General features: G+C 39.8%; 1 protein-coding gene across 2 annotated transcripts; it reads left to right on the top strand.

Moving 5' to 3' along the window:
• Window positions 1–4: 4 nt before the first annotated feature.
• LOC136428402 (CYFIP-related Rac1 interactor B-like) lies at window positions 5–21,069 on the top strand. 2 transcript variants are annotated; one of them, XM_066417879.1, is made up of 12 exons: window positions 5–244; window positions 10,963–11,014; window positions 13,118–13,204; window positions 14,411–14,532; window positions 15,080–15,185; window positions 15,639–15,775; window positions 15,984–16,064; window positions 16,367–16,489; window positions 16,956–17,035; window positions 17,341–17,467; window positions 17,601–17,671; window positions 18,029–21,069. In XM_066417879.1, the coding sequence occupies exons 2-12, from the start codon at window positions 10,984–10,986 to the stop codon at window positions 18,090–18,092; spliced, it is 1,029 nt and encodes a 342-aa protein (XP_066273976.1). In that variant the 5' UTR covers window positions 5–244; window positions 10,963–10,983; the 3' UTR covers window positions 18,093–21,069. The 2 variants fall into 2 exon arrangements, with proteins under 2 accessions (XP_066273976.1, XP_066273977.1); XM_066417880.1 differs by lacking the exon at window positions 10,963–11,014 and having other exon boundaries at window positions 6–244.
• The last annotated feature ends 345 nt before the right edge of the window (window positions 21,070–21,414 follow it).

Here is a 21,414-nt window from a genome sequence, read left to right as displayed (position 1 = left end):
GCACTAACCCGGAAATCGCCCGGCCACAGCCACAAAATTCCGCCCCAAATCAACAAATTTTACCAACATTTTGTACCCCGTCAGCCCTTCTCGATCAAGGGAGAGGAGATGTGCCTTCAATCCGGCAGCTAGGAGCTACGATTGCCGCGAACAGACCAAGAGAGGGACCCGCAAACCGGAGAGCGGAAGTTTGGGGAGTGTCGAGCTAGTTGCATCCCCTTCCCAGCTGCAAGTGATACCCGAGGTAAAGAAAAAATGTCCTCCCACTCTTGGTATTTTCTCCTTCTCCTCCACGATTGTCCAATCTTTGTCTGTGCCGTCGTTTACAGTAGACACGTCTTTGGAATGTAGATCGTTCTTACAAAAAATTTTCCCTCGGCTGTCCCTTGACAATATAACCATTTACTATGATGACAATTTATCACATGTTGCTGCTCGAAAAATGGCACGTCCTGGTCGGGTCTCTACAAGAGGAAGCCCAATTTTAAACAAATGTTTATTTTTGTCTTATCCTTCACGTATCTCGACCTAAACCACTAAACGAGTGTCTTCAAGGATTTGATTTCCTGATTTTTGATGGAGGAACACACAGGGGGTTTGAGGAAGTAGTTGTGTAACGTGGTGGGAAAAGGCGAGTAGAAGAGGAAGTTGGGGGTTGAAACTAAGGTCCCAAATTTGTTTATCTTGGTGCATCCCTGTCTGCGAGTACGTGATTACAAGGACTTTGTGCCTGGCTGAAAACGATAAGGCGAGACCGAGAAACGATACAGAAGAACCGGGAGAAATATAACCATGTCGTTTGAAGGGAAGCACATCAGCAATATTTGTGTAACCATTAGAAAAATTAGCCATAAACAGCCCTAGTGTTTATCCAGTGATGGGGGAAGTGTAGGAGTACAGTGTGTAAATTTACACAAACTGACAGGTGCCAGAATCATCAGTTTAGAGTTCAAATACATATGGCATTGTTGACATAAAATGAGAATGAAATAAGAAATATTTCTAGCTGACTAGAATTCTTTTCGTAAGCATTGTTTGGGTCAACATTGAATTTTGGCATGGATGAAATGGATGGTATGTCCTTATGTAAAGCGAGAGCTGACCCCTTGATATGATACATTAGCCTTCTGTTCAGATAGGTGGTCCCTGCTAGTATTAAAGTGGGGAATGTCACCCCTGCTTCACCCCCAAGTACATGAAATCTGACAGTTTTGTCTCCACACTACATGCAATTTGGGAGGGGCTTACTAATAGGCCGTTCACAAAAGGACAGTCATATTGTAACTTGCAAAATGTATTTTTAAATTGTTGTCTGCTTGTACTAGAGCTTACATGTCATGTAATTGTTATAAGAGGAAAACATATATTGTGAAGGCAGTGAATCAGTATGTATGATGTTTCATGAAGGGGTAAACTGTGACTGCTGGGAGCCTTGGACTATGATATCCAAAATATTCAAGGCATTCAATTTCAAGTGTTGTTTTACACTGGAAAGATGTGTTCCCATAGAAATATACCACCAACAGTGACAAAAATGTACTTTTTATGTCCCACTTCTATAAGCATTGCAGAGTGTTATGTTGTTGTAATTTGAAATTCACAGATAGAAACCTAACGCTTAAAAGATAAAGGAAATTGAAAAATTGAAGGAAAGATTCAAAAAAGGTGCGCAGGCGCGGAGGTAAGCGGCAGCAAACACGAGAGCTCCCGAGAAATTTCTCTTTTTCACGTATCTAAGTACCAATTTCCTTGACTTTTTCATTTTGACTTAGGGCATAAGTCATACGTAAACGTATTGTGAAGCTGTGATATTGGTAAATGCTGGCTTATTTAGATTTTGAACCAATTTCCTGACTGTTTTGTAACCGACACGTAAATGTGGGGAGGGCGACGACTCTAAAGTAGGGAGGGCAACTTTAGGTACGAATTCCATTTGAAGACGTATCATTATTATATGGTCTGCCAGGGAACTTGGACAACTTATATATCACGTACAGATAGTTGTTATCAATTTTTTGCACCTATATTTGTGGATTCTGAATGAATTCAAACATGTCGGCGGCGCGTCCCGGCCAACTGTAGTCATTTGCATATGAATCTGATGCAGAGTGGGGAGGGCGAGTGAGTGATTACATGTTTTGTAGGACGATATTTGTACCGAATTACATCTACTCTGATAGCTTACCTACTTAATTGGATTTCATACGTTGTTTGTTCTGATTTTGTGGTGTAAACTTGTGTGGTAGAAAACTGCTTGGTGGAAACTGCGTGCCAGCGGCCGCGGTATACGGTAGATTCTGTGTAGTGTAACCCGGTGTGGTGTAAACCTGTGTGGTGTAAATCTGTGTACTGTAAACCTGTGTGGTGGTATAGCCAGTGTGGCGGATACCTGTGTGGTGTAGCCTGTGTGGCGGAAACCTGCGTGGTGGAAATCTGTGTATTGTAAACCGGTGGTGGTACAGCCAGTGAGGCGGAGACCTGTGTAAATAAACAGGTGGTGATACAGCCAGTGAGGCGGATACCTGTGTATAGTAAACAGGTGGTGATACAGCCAGTGAGGCGGAGACCTGTGTAAAGTAAACAGGTGGTGATACAGCCAGTGAGGCGGATACCTGTGTAAAGTAAACAGGTGGTGGTACAGCCAGTGTGGCGGATACCTGTGTAAAGTAAACAGGTGGTGGTACAGCCAGTGAGGCGGTAACCTGTGTAAAGTAAACAGGTGGTGGTACAGCCAGTGTGGCGGATACCTGTGTAAAGTAAACAGGTGGTGGTACAGCCAGTGTGGCGGGAACCTGTGTAGTGTAAACCTGTTGTGTTGGTACAGCCAGTGTGGCGGAAATCAGTGTGGTGTAAACCTGTTGTGTTGGTACAACCTGTGTGGTGTAAACCTGTTGTGTTGGTACAGCTAGTGTGGTAGAAACCTCTGTGACATACGTCTGTGTGGGTGATAATTTTTCAATAACAAAATGGAACTCCATTACACTTGCATTTTCCTGGCCCTTTGTCTGATGCTTGGCAAGGCTCAGCCAGGAGCACAGCCAATACACAAACACGAGATAAAGGACGTACATGTCACATGCGACTTCAGAACTGACTGCACCTCTGACTGGGCTACGTTTGCCTTTATGATTAAGCACAGTGGGGTGAATGGGACTCATTTCGGTCACAAGAAAATAATGATGCACAATGATAGTACAAAGTTATCATTGATTATGATTTTGCTTCTAAGTGGAGATGTCGAGATAAATCCTGGGCCTAGACCGCCAAAGTTTCCCTGCGGGAGCTGTAACAAAGCTGTACAACATACCCATACTGCAATTTGTTGTGACGGCTGCGATAAATGGTATCATAAAGACTGCATTGAGCTATGTTCTCAGGTGTATACTGCATTAGAAACACACCAATCATACTCGTGGATTTGCTGTGACTGTGGCATACCAAACTTTGCATCAGCTATGTTTGACATAACTGATGATACTTTTCATTCAGTAAACTCATTTGATACACTGAGCTCTAGTGCAAGCTTGACAGATGACTCTCCGGTTGCTACATCCACTCCACTTAGATCTAAGCAGGGTAACCCCAATATGAGGGGTCGTGGTTTCAAAAAGACCAATGGTAAACTCTTACTGGTAAACTGCCAGAGTATTCGAAACAAAAAAGCCGAACTGGCGACTGTAATTGACACGTACAAACCAGATATAATAGCAGGCACAGAGTCATGGCTCAATCAAGACATAGCAAGCAGTGAGATATTCCCTGACAACTACATAGCTCACCGTAAAGATAGACAGACTGGCCCTGGAGGTGGTGTATTCCAGGTTAACAGGGATGATTTGATTGTCACACACAGGCCAGATCTAGACACAGACTGTGAGATCATTTGGACACAGACTCAACTAGCAGGAAAGAAACCACTAATGATTGGTACATACTATAGACCTCCATCGGACCAGGGCAATAGCCTGGATGAACTGGACAAGTCCATAAGTAAGATGGGACCTAAAATTAACTCTGACAATGTGATCATCCTTGGAGACTTTAACACACCTGGTATAAATTGGGATGCTAGCACTACAGATAACACTCAGAGCAATTCAGGACAGGCACAGAAGCTACTGCACTTAGTGGATAACCATGGGTTATTCCAAACAGTTCAAGAGCCCACTAGGAATGGTAATCTTTTGGACCTGGTCTTAGTTAATAACCCAAACATAATCGAAAAGACCACAGTAGTTCCTGGAATAAGTGACCACGACATGGTATTGGTGGATGTCAACCTTGCACCCAAACAAAACAGGAAACCCAAGAGAAAAGTGTACATTCGAACTAAAGCTGATGAACCGGCCATCAAAAGTGACCTAAGTGATTATGCAACGAACTTTAACAAACGAACCGAGGATATGTCCGTGACACAGAAGTGGGATGATTTTAAAGACAAAATAAAGCACACGATGAACTTGCACATCCCTAGTAAAACAACATCAAGCAGATACAACCTGCCTTGGTTCAACAGAAACCTAAGAAGGCATTGTCGTAAGAAACAACGTCTTTACAACAAAGCTAAGAGAACAGGGCGAGAGGAAGACATGAACAAATACAAGAGAGTTAAGAAGGGCGTACAGAAAAGCATAAGAGCAGCACATTCAACATATGTGGCAGACATACTGGGGGAAGCCATAATTGACAAACCCAAAACATTCTGGTCATACATAAAAGGCCTAAGAAGAGACCTTGTCGGCGTAGCCCCTCTAAAGATTGGTAATTCCATTGTCAGTGATAGCGAGAAAAAAGCAGAGGCACTCAGTTCACAGTTTAAAAGTGTGTTCACAGAGGAAGACACAACAAACATGCCAACTCTCGGACAGCCCTGTACCCCTCCCATGGAACACATAGTGATTTCCCCTAATGGTGTCGAAAAAATGCTCCAAGGTCTCAATCCATCTAAAGCATCTGGTCCAGACCAAATACCTCCTTGGTTCCTCAAAATGACAGCCACCGAAATAGCACCTGTGTTAACCAATATTTTCCAACACTCGTTAGACACAGGAGAAATTCCCAAAGACTGGAGGGATGCAAATATATGTGCCATTTTTAAAAAGGGAGATAGAGCTGTCCCCGGCAACTACCGACCTGTATCACTGACCTGTATATCCTGCAAACTACTTGAACACATTATCCATAGTCATGTCATGAAACACTTAGAAAGTTTCAACATATTGACTGACTACCAACATGGATTCAGAGCAAAGCGATCCACAGAAACACAGCTTATATTGACAGCTCATGACATAGCTGGCGCACTGAACAGTAAAAAACAGGTAGATCTAGCAATTCTTGATTTTACTAAAGCTTTCGATAAAGTCCCACATAGCAGACTCATCACTAAACTAGAGTACTACGGAATTCAAGGCACCACACTAAATTGGTTGAAGGCTTTCTTGACCAATAGGGAACAGACGGTAGTGGTAGAAGGCAAGGCCTCAGCTCCAGTTAGAGTTGCGTCAGGCGTACCACAGGGAACTGTTCTGGGACCGTTACTCTTCCTCCTGTACATAAATGACTTACCAGACCAGCTTGATTCAAATGTTAGGTTATTTGCCGATGACTGCCTGTTATATATAGAGTTGTCCACACAGAGTGATTCACAGCTTTTGCAAGAAGATTTGAACACACTCGAAGAATGGCAAAGCAGATGGCTAATGCAGTTTAATCCGGAAAAATGTTACATCATGCATATAACAAACAAACGAAACCCACTTGTAACCACCTACCAGTTCTGTGGACAGGCTCTAGCAACAGCAAAGAGCCACCCGTACCTAGGCGTTACATTAACAACGGGGCTAAAGTGGAACACCCATATCAACAAAGTAACAACTAAGGCTAAACAGACATTGGGAGTGATCAAACGTAATTTGTGGGCATGCCCAGCAAAGGTAAAATCACTTGCATACACGTCTCTAGTAAGACCAAACCTTGAATATGCTGCAACAGTTTGGGATCCATACACAAAGAAGGATATAGATAAACTCGAGAGGGTGCAGAACCAAGCTGCCAGATTCTGCACGAACAACTATGAAAGGGGCGCCAGTGTAACAAAAATGAAAGCAGACCTGCAATGGATGTCACTTGAGGACAGGAGAACAATGTCCAGACTTTGCATGATGTACAAGATGACTAATAAACTTGTGGACGTACCGACTGATAAGTATCTAATGCCAGCTCAGAAGAGGACCAGAAATAGTCATGCTTTTAAGTACCAGAGTTATCAGCCAAGGATTGACGTGTTCAAAAATTCGTATTTCCCGAGAACCATAGTAGAATGGAACTCGTTGTCATCAAGTACTGTAGGAGCTTCATCACTAAGTAGCTTTAAAGAACGGTTGCAGTCAGATATGCAAAGACTAGGTGTAACAGACCGTTCGGTGTAATATGACCAGCTGCTGCCGCGCCGCGTGCCTGCGAAGCTGGTGTGTTACGCCTGATGGCGGTTATACCGGCTATATAGATACAGATACAGACAGATACAGAGTCTTGGTGTTGTAAATTCTATATGTTATCTGTATTGGCCACCAATTACATTTTGAAGACTACTTTACGGTACCACTGATCTCATTATATAATTTATGGCAACAAGAGAGGTATATCATGCCTCAGCATTATGAATTTTTTATGTCAACTTAACCCCAATTTTGGCTAACCTCAACCGGTAACAAGTCCTGGTCCTGAACACAGGATCTCTTCTATCTTGAAAGATTTATGGCTGTAAATTTGGTTACTGCACGAATATGATATAGTAAGGGGTTTTCCGTACCCTCCTAGTTCCGGGAAGGAGAGTGTTTTCCTTATATGGCAATGCTGGGTAATTCCTGGAGTCAAGGATATTAATTAACTGTTGTACAAATCTGTGTGATTATGTTGCCATGATTTTAAGTCAAATGAATAGGACAAATAACACTGGTTCAAAAAGAAATGATTCCAAGACACCAAGAGGGTTTTTGAATGATATTTGTGATAATTTTGAATTATTTCTAATAAAAGAACATCTGAGCAACAATAGTTCTAAATTTTTCTAAAAGATTGAATATGAAAGTTTGGATTTATTCAAATTCAGTTAGAAAGTTTAGAAACATTTTGAAAGTTACTGCACAAACATTTCTTTATCTTGAGTAATTTCTAAACATCTGCATGATTCTTTCAGGTTTAGAAATATTTACAAGAAATGGTAGGAAATGGTAGATAATGGTAGAATGGTGATTGCCCCCATAATGTAGGTGCTAATCAGCCCTTCTGTCTGCTTTTGTATATCTTTAGATTTCACTGCAGGACACTGTTGGGTCCTTTGTGGAGAGCATTCTTCCCTATACTTCGTAATGATGTGTGAATTGCTTTCTTCCCAGCCCTCTGACCTATTTATAAAGATGTTACAAATAATGGTAGAAAATAGTTAGAAATTGTAAATAATGGTAAATAATGGCAGAATGCTGTTACCATTATTTAGAAACAGTTAGACATATCATATTCCACATGAGGAATGTTTATAAAGTTTTAGAAAACTGGAGGAATATTTTTAAAGTTGAAATCACATTCAAAATATTTTTAAGTATAAAATCTCTCACACAAACAATTACAATAGATTGAAAACATTTGTAAATTATGACAATAACAACCCTCTTGGTGACTTGGAATGGACTCTACTATCAACAATTTCATTAGAATTTAGATACAACTCAATTTCTTTTTGAGACAATTACTGAATCTTCTGTATTCCTTGGAGATTCAAGGAACAAAAATTATTTCCTGGAATCAGATCTTTTCTTCTTTGTAATCTTACATGATTTAAATCGATTACAATACATAATTGTCTTACCATTTCATACTTGTGTTCGTTACTCTTTGTTGTCATCAAGCAAGCTGATATTTGGATTTTTGATGTTGAAAATTGAATTGTATTGTTCATACAAGGACTCTCAGCCGCTGGCAGTTTTTGCCTGCTCATCTTTTGACTAAATGTCAACGCCGTCATGATTGTTTTTATTGCCTCTGGGGTAACAATGTTCCACCACTAAACTTGCTATCTACGACTCCCTTCGGGCGTTACTATGTTTATTGATTACTCAATGGAGTCTACATGTTGCCACTTTGGGCGATGAATAGGTTTTCATTTCCAAACTGGGTGTTTTTGTTTCCCAGACATTAGAGGCAGACATTTTAATCACCCTGACAGGTTGAAATGATAAGATAACCCTCGTTATGGCGATGGGTCTTAATTAGAGGATCCATCATTTGATGATTTCTCCCTGGACTTGTTATAGTATATACCTCAGTTATTGGATCCAATTTGTGCCCTACCTTTTAACAACTACGGTTTTAACAAAAACAAATGGGGTTCCATGGAAAGCATTTTGTAGAGAAATTACTTATGTACAAATGTAGTCAGTGCAATTTTTTCGTCATATTTCCTGATGTGAAATCTTCACAACGGAAATGCAGTTTCAAGAGCGTGTTGATTGGATGTTTTTTTGGTCGACAAGCTGCCGTCAAATTAAATGCATGCAGGTCAATTTCGTCTTCAGTTTCTGTTGATTACTGTGTGTGATTGGTTCATGCATATTGTGCGATGCTTTGCTTGTGAGTTTCCAATCTAGTCATTGAAATACAGTAGGTGATACACGAAAACATTTATCTACAAACAGCCACATTTTAGTCACACACTTTTAGTTGTATGTGCATGATGTATTAGGGTAAAATCAGAGAATCCCAACATCTAATGTAATTGCAAGAAAAAGGAGCACTTTTTCACATGTCTATCATATTTCAAACGAAATCTATCTTTGATACCACATTTAACCATTTTGAGAACAGGCATCCAAATCCTTTTGGCCTTTATACGACGATGAAGGTCATACATCCTAATGATATTCACTACGACTGGATAAATCTGGAGCTTACTTTCCGACATTTCGAACGATAGTCATCTCTTCTTCGCTCGCTTTTGGCCTTTTTCAATTTACCGCAAATCCCAAATGCTTTTCAGACTCCTCAAATGCTCCAGTGTCATAGGAGTGATCCACTATCCGTATTCCCTTTGGTGGCTCTCCTGTCTTGAGGTTGATGTATTTTATTTCTCAGTGGTTCGTCTTATTTGTCATTAGAAGCAGGGAGGGATATCAATCTTGTCATCCATCAAGTCATGAGAGGTGACAGGCAATACCTGCTGATGTTCCATGAACCTTCCCCTGTGGTATCTGTCATTCCTAAGGAGACTTCAACGTTTGATGTTTGATTTATTATGCAGCTTATTTCTCACTTTTATATTCAGTGGTATTCAGTGAAGCAAAATCATAGATAAGTTATTTTGTATGACACCTATGTTGTTCATATTTTAGCCTTCCAGAATAGCAAAATGTAGGATATTTTGACAGAAAGACATAACCAGTATTTCTATTTATACACCTGTGCATTTATTTAAGATGGTCAGAGAGAGAACCTACAAGTCTTATTTATTTCTCAATGTGTTTTTTTTTATTACACACTCTCTATACGCTTTATGATATTTGCTGGAATTTCCTTTCATATTGATTGAGATTAATTGTTGACTTGATTTCTGTATCCTTGCCGCACCCCTTGCCCCAAGAAAATTACTGTGAATTTCTGGAATATCATGCAATGCAAATTCAAAGAATGACAGCATTCTGCAGTAAAGTTTCCAGGTAATATTTTGGTCCCTGGCGCCTGATATATTTTTCACTACTGCCGACAAGCTATGAATACACAAGAGGATGTGGCTTGCAATAACTATTGTGTCTCCCATGATGTGTATTCATAATTGATAACAGTTGAATAGCAACAGGTTGACCATCCCGTGGGAGGTGGGTAGGTATGCACAAGCAATTATCTGCTTGAGCTGTCCCTGCAGGAAATACCCAACCCACCACTGAACAACACTGTGTATTTTACTGATACACTATCAGAATGGTATTCAATATTTATAGGCATTGAATATGCATGACAACACTTCAACAGGTTGGTCTATTGGGATGGCTTCAGGGAAAAGGACTGCTCACTTGTCTGATTTCTTTAATGTGTTGAAAATATATTGTTATTATATAGAAACATCTGTATAAATATCAGTAGGTTATAATTGTTTCACCTATTGAGAATTTAAAAGAAATACTGAATGATATATTATTTTACCTACCTTACTTTTACCGAGCTTTTCTCTTAGTATTTTAATCGAGAAAGTTTTTTTCCATCTAGGGGCTAATGATGATGTAAGACATGATGTTAAAAAACATTGTGAAAAAAACTGGAATTTTATTGAAATACTAAATGATGTGTTATTCTACCTATCTTAATTTTTTCCTCTTAGTATTTTGACTGAAATCTTGGAAGAAGTAATATCACTATAAGTTTAAAACATGTTGTATAAAAGAATGACATGATAAGTTTGTAAATTTGTAAATAGAATATGATAATTGCTTTTTGATGCATTGACTGCATGTGCATACACCCACTTATATACAATAAGTTACATATATATTGTACTGTGTGTTCACAGACAAACAGCTGCTTACTGTTGCTTAGTGGGAATTTTGGCAAACTCAATTGCCTTTTGTTGCTGTTATCATTTTGATTTTCCCACTGTAAATGTGCTTCAGTTATCTACTGTATGAAGTCACTTTCAAGAATTGATTTAAAGCTATTATGGTATTTATTTAAGCACATTTTCTTTTGTAATGCAAGCTTATTGTCCTTATGCAGAATATAAAATTCAATTTTGATTTGATATGATGAAAGCAACATTTACTTAGTACACCTTGGAAGCTAACAAGGAGTGCCGCCTGGTGATCAGAATAATCGGTGCAGGCAAAACTTCCAGACACCCTCTGTCTGTTATAATAATGCTGGCTGTTTTTACTATTTGTCATCATTTTCTGTCCTGCCCATTTCGTTTCCCAGCAAACCCATGTCTTTTACAAGATGTCCGTGACGGACAAAGACAGTTGTGCCTGTAAGTACGCATCCCTTAAAGCCTGCCTCCTGCATGGAACATCCTCTTGTGCCAGGTCCGTCGCTTGTACAAATGTATTATGTATCAGGCAAAGACCTTGGCATACTCGCCTGTGATTCGTTACTTCTTGCTGCAGTTGTGCTGGCCTGCCAACAGCCAATCAGCCAGCCGATAGCCAATCAGCCAGCAGCCAGCCAATCAGCCTGCCAATCATGTTGCCTTTTGACTGTAACAAGTGACATGATTGGATGATAGCTTCAATATGTTTCCTTTTGACTGTAACAAGTGACATGATTGGCTGATAGCTTTAATCATGTTTCCTTTTGACTGTAACAAGTGACATGATTTGGCTGGTGATTTCCCCTCCAATAACAGGAGGGAGAGTATCTGATTGGCTGGCCAGTGCTAACACAGTGAGGAGGACAGATCACAGACAGGTACACCAGGGTTGTTACTTGATACATACAAGCGGGGGGCCTGGCATGATAGGATGCATGTGAATGGATTGGTTGGAGCAAGTGTTCTCTCCAGAAATTGGAAAAAGCTGTGATATTTCCTAAGTGATATTACCATAAAAGCTTGAATTTTGCATGGGGATTAAATAAGATACTAGTAATAAGAACTTGCAAAATATCTTCCTACCAATGAAATATGTCGCCCAAGAGTTTCTAAAAAATCCCCATGTATTGTATTATGGATAAAGTCTGAAGGTATGTACATGTTGCCTTGTCAATTGTAAGTCGTTTCGTTTGTTGATATATTTTATGAATTTGGAGATAATTACTCTGAAGGTTTGATTCCACGAATAGACTTCATTAATGATACATGTAAATTGTGTAATCTGTAAGTACATTTTGAATGGTGCTTTGCACAAGTGCATGTGAATTTCTCAATAATGTATGTAGTACTTTTCCTATTTGTGACAGATAGGACCATTCTAAAGAGTAGTTGCTTGTAATTATGAAAAAGGTGTGAGACAATAATAAGATAAGAATTTCTGGGGGGAAAATTGTGGACCATCTGTGACTTGTGGTGCGTTGCCCTTGGTGAACTCTACCTTCAGTGCCTGCCCCTGTCTACCCTACATCTGCTTGGCGCCATGTGCAAGAGATGTGCCTGACCATACATATGCCTGTAGCTACATGTAGCATGATCTGTTGAACATGTGTTTTGCATCCTTTTTCTATGTTTGCCACTAGCTTCTTTTTGTAACTGTGTTGCAAGACATCACTGCTGGTGTGTACTATATGTGTGTATGCAATGTGAAGGCAATTTTATAATTCATCTGTGCCATGTTGGGTTATGCATATTGTTTTGGTTTCTACAGTTAATGTACTATAGCATACTGTATGTGGATTTGGTATGTAACATTTTGTACCTTAAGTAAATATGAAGTTACTTTTACTGACTGGAAATAGTAAATCAGACATTGTTTGATTTAGTGATTTGAAACATTAGAAAAGAAACGTTCTATTGTTTGGCTAGTGCGATGCTGTTATTGTTTTATTAGATATACACGTAAGTTGACGTAACAGGGAAGGACTGGAATACTCAAAGTACACTGCTGCAACTGGAGTCCAACTTTCTGAGAGTTGCACCAGAAAAGGGTGGTTAAATGAAGAAAAAATGACTCTTGCAGAAGATGTTTGTCACTCTGGCCCCATTCATGCTTTTTCTTCATCTCATGGACAGTGCAAATCCATAGTTTATGGTTGAAGAAATTTGTTGAAGTGGTTTGGGTCCATGTATTATACTTCATAGCAAGAGAAGGTCATGCAACCATCCCAGCATTCCTTGCAATACACATTCCACAATATACAACCCAGATGGCTGACTGTGGGCAACAAGCATATACTATAGGCTTGTCATGTTGTCTTTGACAGTACAGCTACTGGTTAGCCTGGGTACCATCCTCCGTAGTAACTGCTGGCTCGATCGTTTCGCTTGCTAACGAGTTAAACAATTGAACTGTGGAGGATGGTACCCATGCTAGCAACTGGTACAATTCAATCAGTAAATTTCAGTTTCTTGAACTGTAGAAAGACTTGAGTAGTCCATGATATATGTATATATATATATATGCTCTACCTTTGTGTTCTCCAGGTATCTCAGGCGGAATGGGAAACCTTCTGAAGGTACTGTCTAAGGATGATAACACGCCAAAGGTGGACATCTTCCTGGACTTTGAAAGTAAGTCGTTCTTATTGTAAACACGCTTGTAAAGTATCAGTAAACTTTGTTCAAACAATCTTTATTTTGACCAAGGACAAATGTCTGGTCCTGAGGAAGGCTACTCAGTACAGGTTTTATAAAAATCAGCTACACAGCTCCAGTTTTGGGTGCACAAAAGTACAACAGTACCCAGTATTTTTAGCCATGCTACATTAAGTCAGCCAAAAACTGTTTGTGTTGGAACAAAATTCAACCATATACTATCAAGGTAACATACTATGTTAGTTACCAACACAGATGAGCATTCTTGAGAAATCTGTAAAACATCTAGTAACTTGGTTCTGAAAGTTAAGTAATAACCCATGGCAGTGCCTTCAGCTACCTACGCACAAGAATTATGATTAGGTGCAGACATGTAATGCATAGCAATAATGAAGGATGAAATTTCCAGCTTTTCAAGTACCTTAACCATGGCTATGCAGCCTTGTGCTTCTAACCAATGCCATGTATGGAGTGGTCCAATCATGAAATGAAATTCTGTGCTCCAATTGCTTTAACGGCTCTTATCACATGGAGGTACTCAAACAGAGTTAACTCAGAGAGGCCCTATTTTCCTGGGCAAAGAAGTTTGTGTAACACAGTCTAAACAGAGTTCAAGGTTTTCACAAGCTCTGTGGTCACTGATGCAAGTGTATTTCCAGACACACAGGACAAAGAGTCAGTGTTTGGTAGTAGGAGTGTGTGCAGTTTGGTAGTGGAGAGGCTATCCATGATCACATTTGTTTGTATTGCATGAATGTTAAACTTCTTAAAAGTGTAACACACCCTGTCAGTTTGATTACACACACACTAGGATGGACTCTTACCCTTTATTGAAATCATTGAAGTATGGTGGGTTCTATTCTAGATAGTGGAAGTCAATTACGGCTCACCCCAGTGCGTGCACTGAAACATGGTGATGATGATGATGATGATGATGATGGTAGGTTCTTAAATGTACAGGAGGTGTGGCTCTCCTTAAAAACAGGATTTCCGTTTTATCTTCACATCTAAAGGACTGTAAACCTTTCTTATACTTATATAGTGTGCAAGTCAGATGAGCGACAAGGGTCAGGATTCAAACTCCTGTCCCCCAGACCCAAAGACAGGGCTACTCACCCCCTGGACCATGCATATGCTATAGCCAAGGGTGTTCTGATTCTATAGATTTGTGTGTTTCTCCAGATGCCCAGCCCACGGAGTCGGAGCATGAGGTTCACCAGGTGGTGGAGAGAGTGCTGTCCACTTCTCACGGGCTGCTGATAGAGCTGCAGCAGTACAAGGGAGCTGACAACGAGATCAGAGAGGTAGGAGCTGGGCAGACACGCTGCCTTCTTGACCGTTACAGTACTAGTAGTACATACATTAGTATCCAGTATTTGTATTTGTATGAAGTTTCATCTGTCACATAATTGGCATACTGATAAATTTACACTCCTGAAGCATGGTATGTGCTTTACTTTTGATGGGGATTTAGCGTGTAAATTTATCAATATATCCAGTATTTGATTATACTGCTGCGGGGGTCCCTGACAAGGGTGGATAACAGTGGGCTAGTATGAACACTTCATTTCTGGGCGGCTGTGTCTAGCGGGTCCACACTGGTGAGGTCGCACATTTGATGTCCTTCTTGACACACTCCACCCAAGAATTTTCCGGCTACCTCTGTTGCTTGGGAACAACAACTTGGTGATGGTGTGAACATTTAGGATGCAAACAATGTATAGCTTGTGTATGTGTGTGTGTGTGTGTTTGGTTTAATTTTTTGGGTCTGGGAATTGAACCTGTGATCTTTAGTTCTATTGCTATACTGTAGGTACTGACAATTGGTACCTTGTATCACTGTCTCTGCAGGCCATATCCAACCCCAGCAGAGATGACCTCCAGGAGAGGGCATGGAGAGCTGTCTGTCCTTCTGTTATCAAACTAAGAAAGTACTACGAGTATTCCACAGAGTTAGGTAAGTTAAGAAGCACCACCACAACTGGCACCTTGTCAACCATCAACAAAATACAAAGTAGTGCATTTGTATGCAACAGTCTATTCTCACTTTGACCTAACCCTCAGCCAGAAGGTACATGTATGGTGGAGGTGAATACTATTATATTTAGAATGAAGTTCAGTATTCCTGTACCTTTTTTGATTCTTGCTGTATATTATTACCCTAAGGAAGAATTAACGATTGACTAGTGTGTTACTAATTGCCTTTGTGTAATGAGTAGAAGGTGCAAGAAATCTAAGATTGTTCAGGGATAATCTCTCCCTGGGAACTCTGGTACTATCAACTCTGACCATCTTATTCCTTGCATTTTGAGGGACAAATTTGAAAAGGATCTGTTCCTTTTTGAACTCCATTATCTGCAGTTCTATTGCTGTACTGTAGGTACTGACAATTAATATTGTTGTTTTTCAGAAAATGTTTTACCGCAGCTGTTGCATGCGTTGTGTTCGGGGCCCTACACGCCCACCCAGCACCTGGAGAGACAACAGGCTCTGGCTAAACAGTTCGCCGAGATTCTACATTTTACCTTAAAGTTTGACGACCTGAAGGTCAGTTCTGTGAAAAGCTTTTATTTATCAAGTTGTAAGTCTGCACTGTGCCCATATAAATTTACACTTCCCCGGTAAGACTACACCAATGTACCAGTGTAATACTGTTCATAATAGAGAAAACACTAGACTGTTGAAACAGCTTGTACTAAAGTTGTAGTGACCATGGGCTCAACACAATTTGCCACTTTTCTGTACCACTGTGCAGATGATGACCCCATCCATACAGAACGACTTCAGCTACTACAGAAGAACACTCAGCAGAATGAAGATGAACAGCCAGTACAAGGTACAGTTGTATGTGTATATTGCAATGGAATGATTATGTGAGTAGTGAGCAGCGCCACCTAACTCTTGATGCTTGAATTGCATCTTACACCACAACTTACAGGACATTAGGACATGTATGAATATGGTGAGCAGCAGTGCTTCGTTGTCTGTCCTGGCAATAAAACTTCATGGCAAGTCAACATTTGCTGATGTGTCTGGTTTGTTTAAAGCACTCCGAAGCTTTTTTGTTTGCGAGGCCTCGGGTGGTGCCTTTTTCACCCCTATTTGTCTGTTGATTCCCTCCTCTGTCTCTCCCTACAGGACGGAGTGGGCAGTGTGTTCGAGGTGTCCAGTGAAGTTGCCAACAGAATGTCCCTGTTCTATGCAGAGGCCACGCCCATGCTGAAAACGCTGAGCGAGGCCACCACCAGATTTGTGTCGGAGGTAAGGTTTCCATCCCAAATCGTCTGCAAATATTACGGTAAATCTTGATATGTTATTTTTGCTGATTTCACAGCGACCTCTTACCACGAATTGATGATTTGTATATTAACTGTACTACAGAATTGTTTCGACAGTGAACTTAAAACACTGCGAAACCCACCTTTCACCTCTTATTGAGAAATTAGGACCTGGCTGAATTGATTGAATTTACTGTATGACCTGGATGTCATTAGCAGAGCTTCCAGATGGATTGGCCTTAATATTGGTGATCCACATTCCCCAAAGAGAAAGTATTGATTCATACAATGTACCTTTAAATATATCAAATAGAAATTTAAACATTGATTTTGCACTTATGCCAAATCTAAATTGTCTATCAACTGTGGTGTTTGAGATGACTGTATCATAGTCACTGTATTTTTGTGTTACATTACTACAAATTCTGTGTTGTTTGTTTGTATTTTAGAACAAACATCTACCCATCGAGAACACAACTGACTGTCTGAGCACGATGGCAGCGGTGTGTAAGGTCATGTTAGAAACACCGTAAGTACACATGGGGTCTTGATAGTTTGTGCCTTTTCCACTATAGAAAATTTGATAGAACTGTGTAGCACTATCTCAACTATCTCCCTGCTGCTATAGACTTCAGGGAAAACCTTGATAAGGTTATAAATTACATGCATGTCTGAAGGTACATGTATGACACTTTATGCAAGTACATCTGAGGACTCTCTCAGTGACTGTTCAAAATATCTGCACGTCGTGCAAGGATGCCACCTAGCAATGTTGCCATGAATTATAGATTAACATCTTTAGCTTTAAAGCTTACATTTATAACTGTGTTCCAGGGAGTACTACCAGCGGTTTGAGAATGAGGAGACCATCTTGTTCTGCTTGAGGGTGATGGTCGGGGTCATCATTCTGTACGACCATGTTCATCCCGTCGGCGCTTTTGCCAAGAAGTCGGGCATCGACGTAAGTAACAGCCTTTACTTCAAGTAACTTTTGTTTTATACTATACTGTAAACTATACTGTATAGAAGAAGAAGACACCGTATGCATAAAAAAGCAACTTCTTAAATACAGTATTTGTTTTATTTTTCCCCAGATGAAGGGCTGTATCAAGGTTCTCAGGGACCAGCCAGCAAGCAAGGTGGAGGGTCTGCTGAATGCCCTCAGGTGTGTTAATGAACATTCCCTTACTCAGCTACATGTATGTTAGCATGTCTTCTACATATGTACATAACTGGTTATCTTCGTGATACAAAATGAGCTGTATTCATTTATTTATTTGATTTCAAGATAGCCCCTTCATTTTATAAAAGTTTATTTCCAACTTGTATATTGAAATTGTAATCCAAAGAACTCCTTTCAGAGTACATCATGTACATGCATATTTGTATGCACGTACACTCTAGTTCCAGCTGATATGAGCTCATTCACAGTGGTAAAAGGAATGTGTGAAGATTTCACCATTAGAGTTGCTCTCAGGGAAAGAACGGTGATCAATCTTTTGTTGTTGTTTTGTTTATCCAGGTACACAACTAAGCACCTGAACGATGAAAGCACACCCAAGAACATAAGAGCACTGCTGGCATAGTGAACACAACGGCGTGGTGTGTGTGTCACGGAGGAAATATTTTGTACAAGTGGTAGATTAAGTTTGTAAAGTCCATATTATTATTACTATAATGATTGTTGCTTAACTAACTTCTCGGTTACTCCCTGCTTTGCAGTGGTATAGTCCAACCGTGCATAAGTTTTTGGGGAGACTTGGCCTCTGCCATTTAATTAGAGGGGAGAACCGACCAGAGTTTGGATGGAAACCACACGTTTCAACGTTAGCACGACTTCAGTTCAAGTTCTATACAATACGTGCCTTGTAGAATACGATTTTTTCAGGTTGACGTGTGGAAAGTATGGTTTTTACTCTTTCTTTGTGTGAAAGCAATGCTGAATTTGTAAAAGGTTTTTGACAGACTTTATATGCTGTTTACTATAGAAGTCCGTTTGTACCATGCAATTTTTTCCAAAACAGATGGTGCTGAATTCAATTAGAGATGCAGTTTTCTGATTGGATGTGGTAGGCCAGTGCTATAGGAACCATGGTAGAAAGCCACAGATATCGGTCATTCTACAATGTTGCAGAAACTACTGGTACCAGTTGGCCTGTTATCTGTTGTTTTGCTGAAATTCTATTATGGTACACATATTGTTGTTTAAAACTATGGGTGGAAGACAAGACATTTCCTTAATGTCTATAGTAATAACTTTACTATTTGTGTAACAGTGTTGATATTTCTGAAGCTGATCGTTTGTTCCAGTGTGGACATCACATAAGTGCACCTCAACTGGTATGGATGGAATTGCTGTAGATGTTGAAGTGTTGTTGCTACTCTGATGAACAAGATTTGCCTAATACATTTGTATGATATGGCAGCTTCTGTTACTCCACCACTCTTGATGGTTTCTTAGTTGTGGTTCATACATGTATAAGGCCTAGGGAGAAGAATGTTGTGTTTCCGGTTACCCGACCGACCCCAGCAAAAACTTGCTAACCCTAGGCCTAGCCTTTTTTGGGGGGATGAACTACTGGCAAGGGACCAAAAAAATTTGATCTGAGTGATGAAAACGGTATATAGCCATTTTCCTACATCAGGGTTCTCCACAGCACATTTGAGCGTAAAATCTGAAAAAAGGAAAGAAATTTAAGAAAAGAGAATCCAAACCTACCAACCCTAATTCTTTTCAAGCTCGTAATAGGAAACACAACATTAGTTTCCTAGGCCTAAACATCTCATACATTTAAGATCTGTAGTTTCAAAAATGAGAATGAGGATGTTTAATCCTATGTTGTAGAAAGACTTTAACTCAAAATTTGACTGTGAAATTATTACCCTTCTTCCTGCTGCTTCACCAATATGAATGTGGTGCCAGAAGGCAGCTTCAGGAGGGAGAAGGTTAAAATGTTGTTATACCACAGAAAGGCAAGAGCACCATTCTGTGTGTGGCAAAGTTGGCAAAACTCTTGAACACAACCTTACTATCAATCAACATTGAAACTGCCATATCTAAAAAGTACTTTGTCAACATGAAGAGCAGCATGTGTGATTCATAAACATAACATTTTCATCAACCTTTGATACATGTGTACATATATGACAAGGGTCTAAAAATGTGATTTCACTGTTTGCAGTGTGTCTGGTTTTCCTTGTGAAACAAGTGTGTCTTGGTTGTTGTGAGAGATATCCAGACATTTGAGCAAACCTGCAGTACGTGAATTGTTACAGCAATGGCTTGTTCAAAGCAACTGTGGTGCCATTAATTGCTTTACATGCACATTTGTATGAAAAAATCTTGAACATAGATCATGTGAATACACTATGAAAGACTCACAAAACAGATTATATGTTATGTACGTATATATCAGTAGAATGTACATACATCTGGTAGTCATGCCATCTTTCATGTTACCAATACCCAGTGCCATCACACAGAAAGAAAAATATTGTATGTAAATTTTTCCTCTTATTTGGACAAAGCTGAAAGTCGTAGAGTACTACATCTTTTGCAGTAGATTATTATATGAAATATTATATGCAAATGTGATGATTGTAAATCCAGAGATGTGTGGACAGGGAGTAGCGATTTTACATTGAAAAATGTAAGAATTGATAAAAGGTGATTGGCAAAATACAGTGAATTTGTACAAGCTCTGTTCAACGGGTATTTTAAGCCCTTATTTGACCTTATGTATATAAATACTGCTAGGTTTGTTCCTTAGGACTGCCTGTATTGCACCTATACAGGTGACTAAGTGGCTGAATCTTATTTGTTTTCTAGAAGATTTGGGGTCTATGGCAGGGTTTTCACCAGTCACAGAATTCTTCAACCATCTCAGCAAACCCCATGCTCACTCCCGGCATGATTTGACCTCATTCTAACCTTCTTTCATATGAAATACTCAACTTTGTCTAGATGGCAGATTGGCCATATATTTTGCCGGCTATTAGAAATGAAACAACATCCTGTTGAATGGTTGAATGACGGACGCTAGGAAAACCCTGGAATAGACTGGTGTTTGGGCCTGCTCGCATTTGTCATAAGATAATCGTACGATCGCAAACATCAGGCATTCTTGGGATAGTCGTGCATATGTGGTCTATAATTCAGCTGTCTTGTTACAGAAAAGGCCTCTTTGATCCTTGTTGGCAGTTTTGTCACAGCTTGATTGAAAATTCTACAAAATCGTACGACAAATGTGACTGTGCCATAAGTACCCCATCATTTTTGCTGGTGGCGACTCTTGGCTCTGCCAGTAAACAGTAGATGGTTAAACAACCCTCAGGGTTTCTGTTGAAGTACTCCAAAATGTCTTCACATTACTGTTGAATATCTTGGGCTGTCCCACAGCTGTGTTTGATATAACTTCTTGCACTTTTTATTCAGTGAATTCAAAAGAAATGTGATGTTTTGCGGACTGGATCACTGTTAGTGATAGAAGCACACTTAACAGTGGATGTAACATACATGGTGTAGAGTGTATATTGTAAAATAAGACAAAGGCTCTGGCAGCATTTTTGTGTTTTCACTATTTTGTGTATTTATTATGTACTGTAGGTGGTTTGAATGGCACAGATTTTTTTGTGACTTACTGCCCATTCTTGAAAACGATTGCTGCGTCAAAGAAAGAAAGAAAGCAAGATTCTCAATAAAATAAATAGGTTCCTGACAGGATGGCAAATTGACAAAACAATGGAGAACAATATAAGATGTGACTACTCTAAATGCTGACTCTATAGACGAAAGACCCCACTTATTCTGTAATGTGTGGGTTCTATGATGTCTATGTACCCGTATCAATATACCAGTCGTAAAACCTGATTGCCGATAAATTTGTATCCAGATGACACCCAGTACCT

Source organism: Branchiostoma lanceolatum, chromosome 2 (assembly GCF_035083965.1).
Source record: "Branchiostoma lanceolatum isolate klBraLanc5 chromosome 2, klBraLanc5.hap2, whole genome shotgun sequence".
In the NCBI taxonomy this organism is placed as follows: domain Eukaryota; kingdom Metazoa; phylum Chordata; class Leptocardii; order Amphioxiformes; family Branchiostomatidae; genus Branchiostoma; species Branchiostoma lanceolatum.
Note: the sequence above shows the minus strand (reverse complement) of the source record. Positions and strands in the feature narration are given on the sequence as shown.

Coding starts and splice junctions, on each gene's coding strand:
- LOC136428402 (XM_066417879.1), top strand. CDS start 10,984: ATGTCCGTGACGGACAAAGACAGTTGTGCCT. Junction 13,205..14,410: donor CATCTTCCTGGACTTTGAAA/GTAAGTCGTTCT, acceptor GTGTTTCTCCAG/ATGCCCAGCCCACGGAGTCG. Junction 17,468..17,600: donor CCAAGAAGTCGGGCATCGAC/GTAAGTAACAGC, acceptor ATTTTTCCCCAG/ATGAAGGGCTGTATCAAGGT.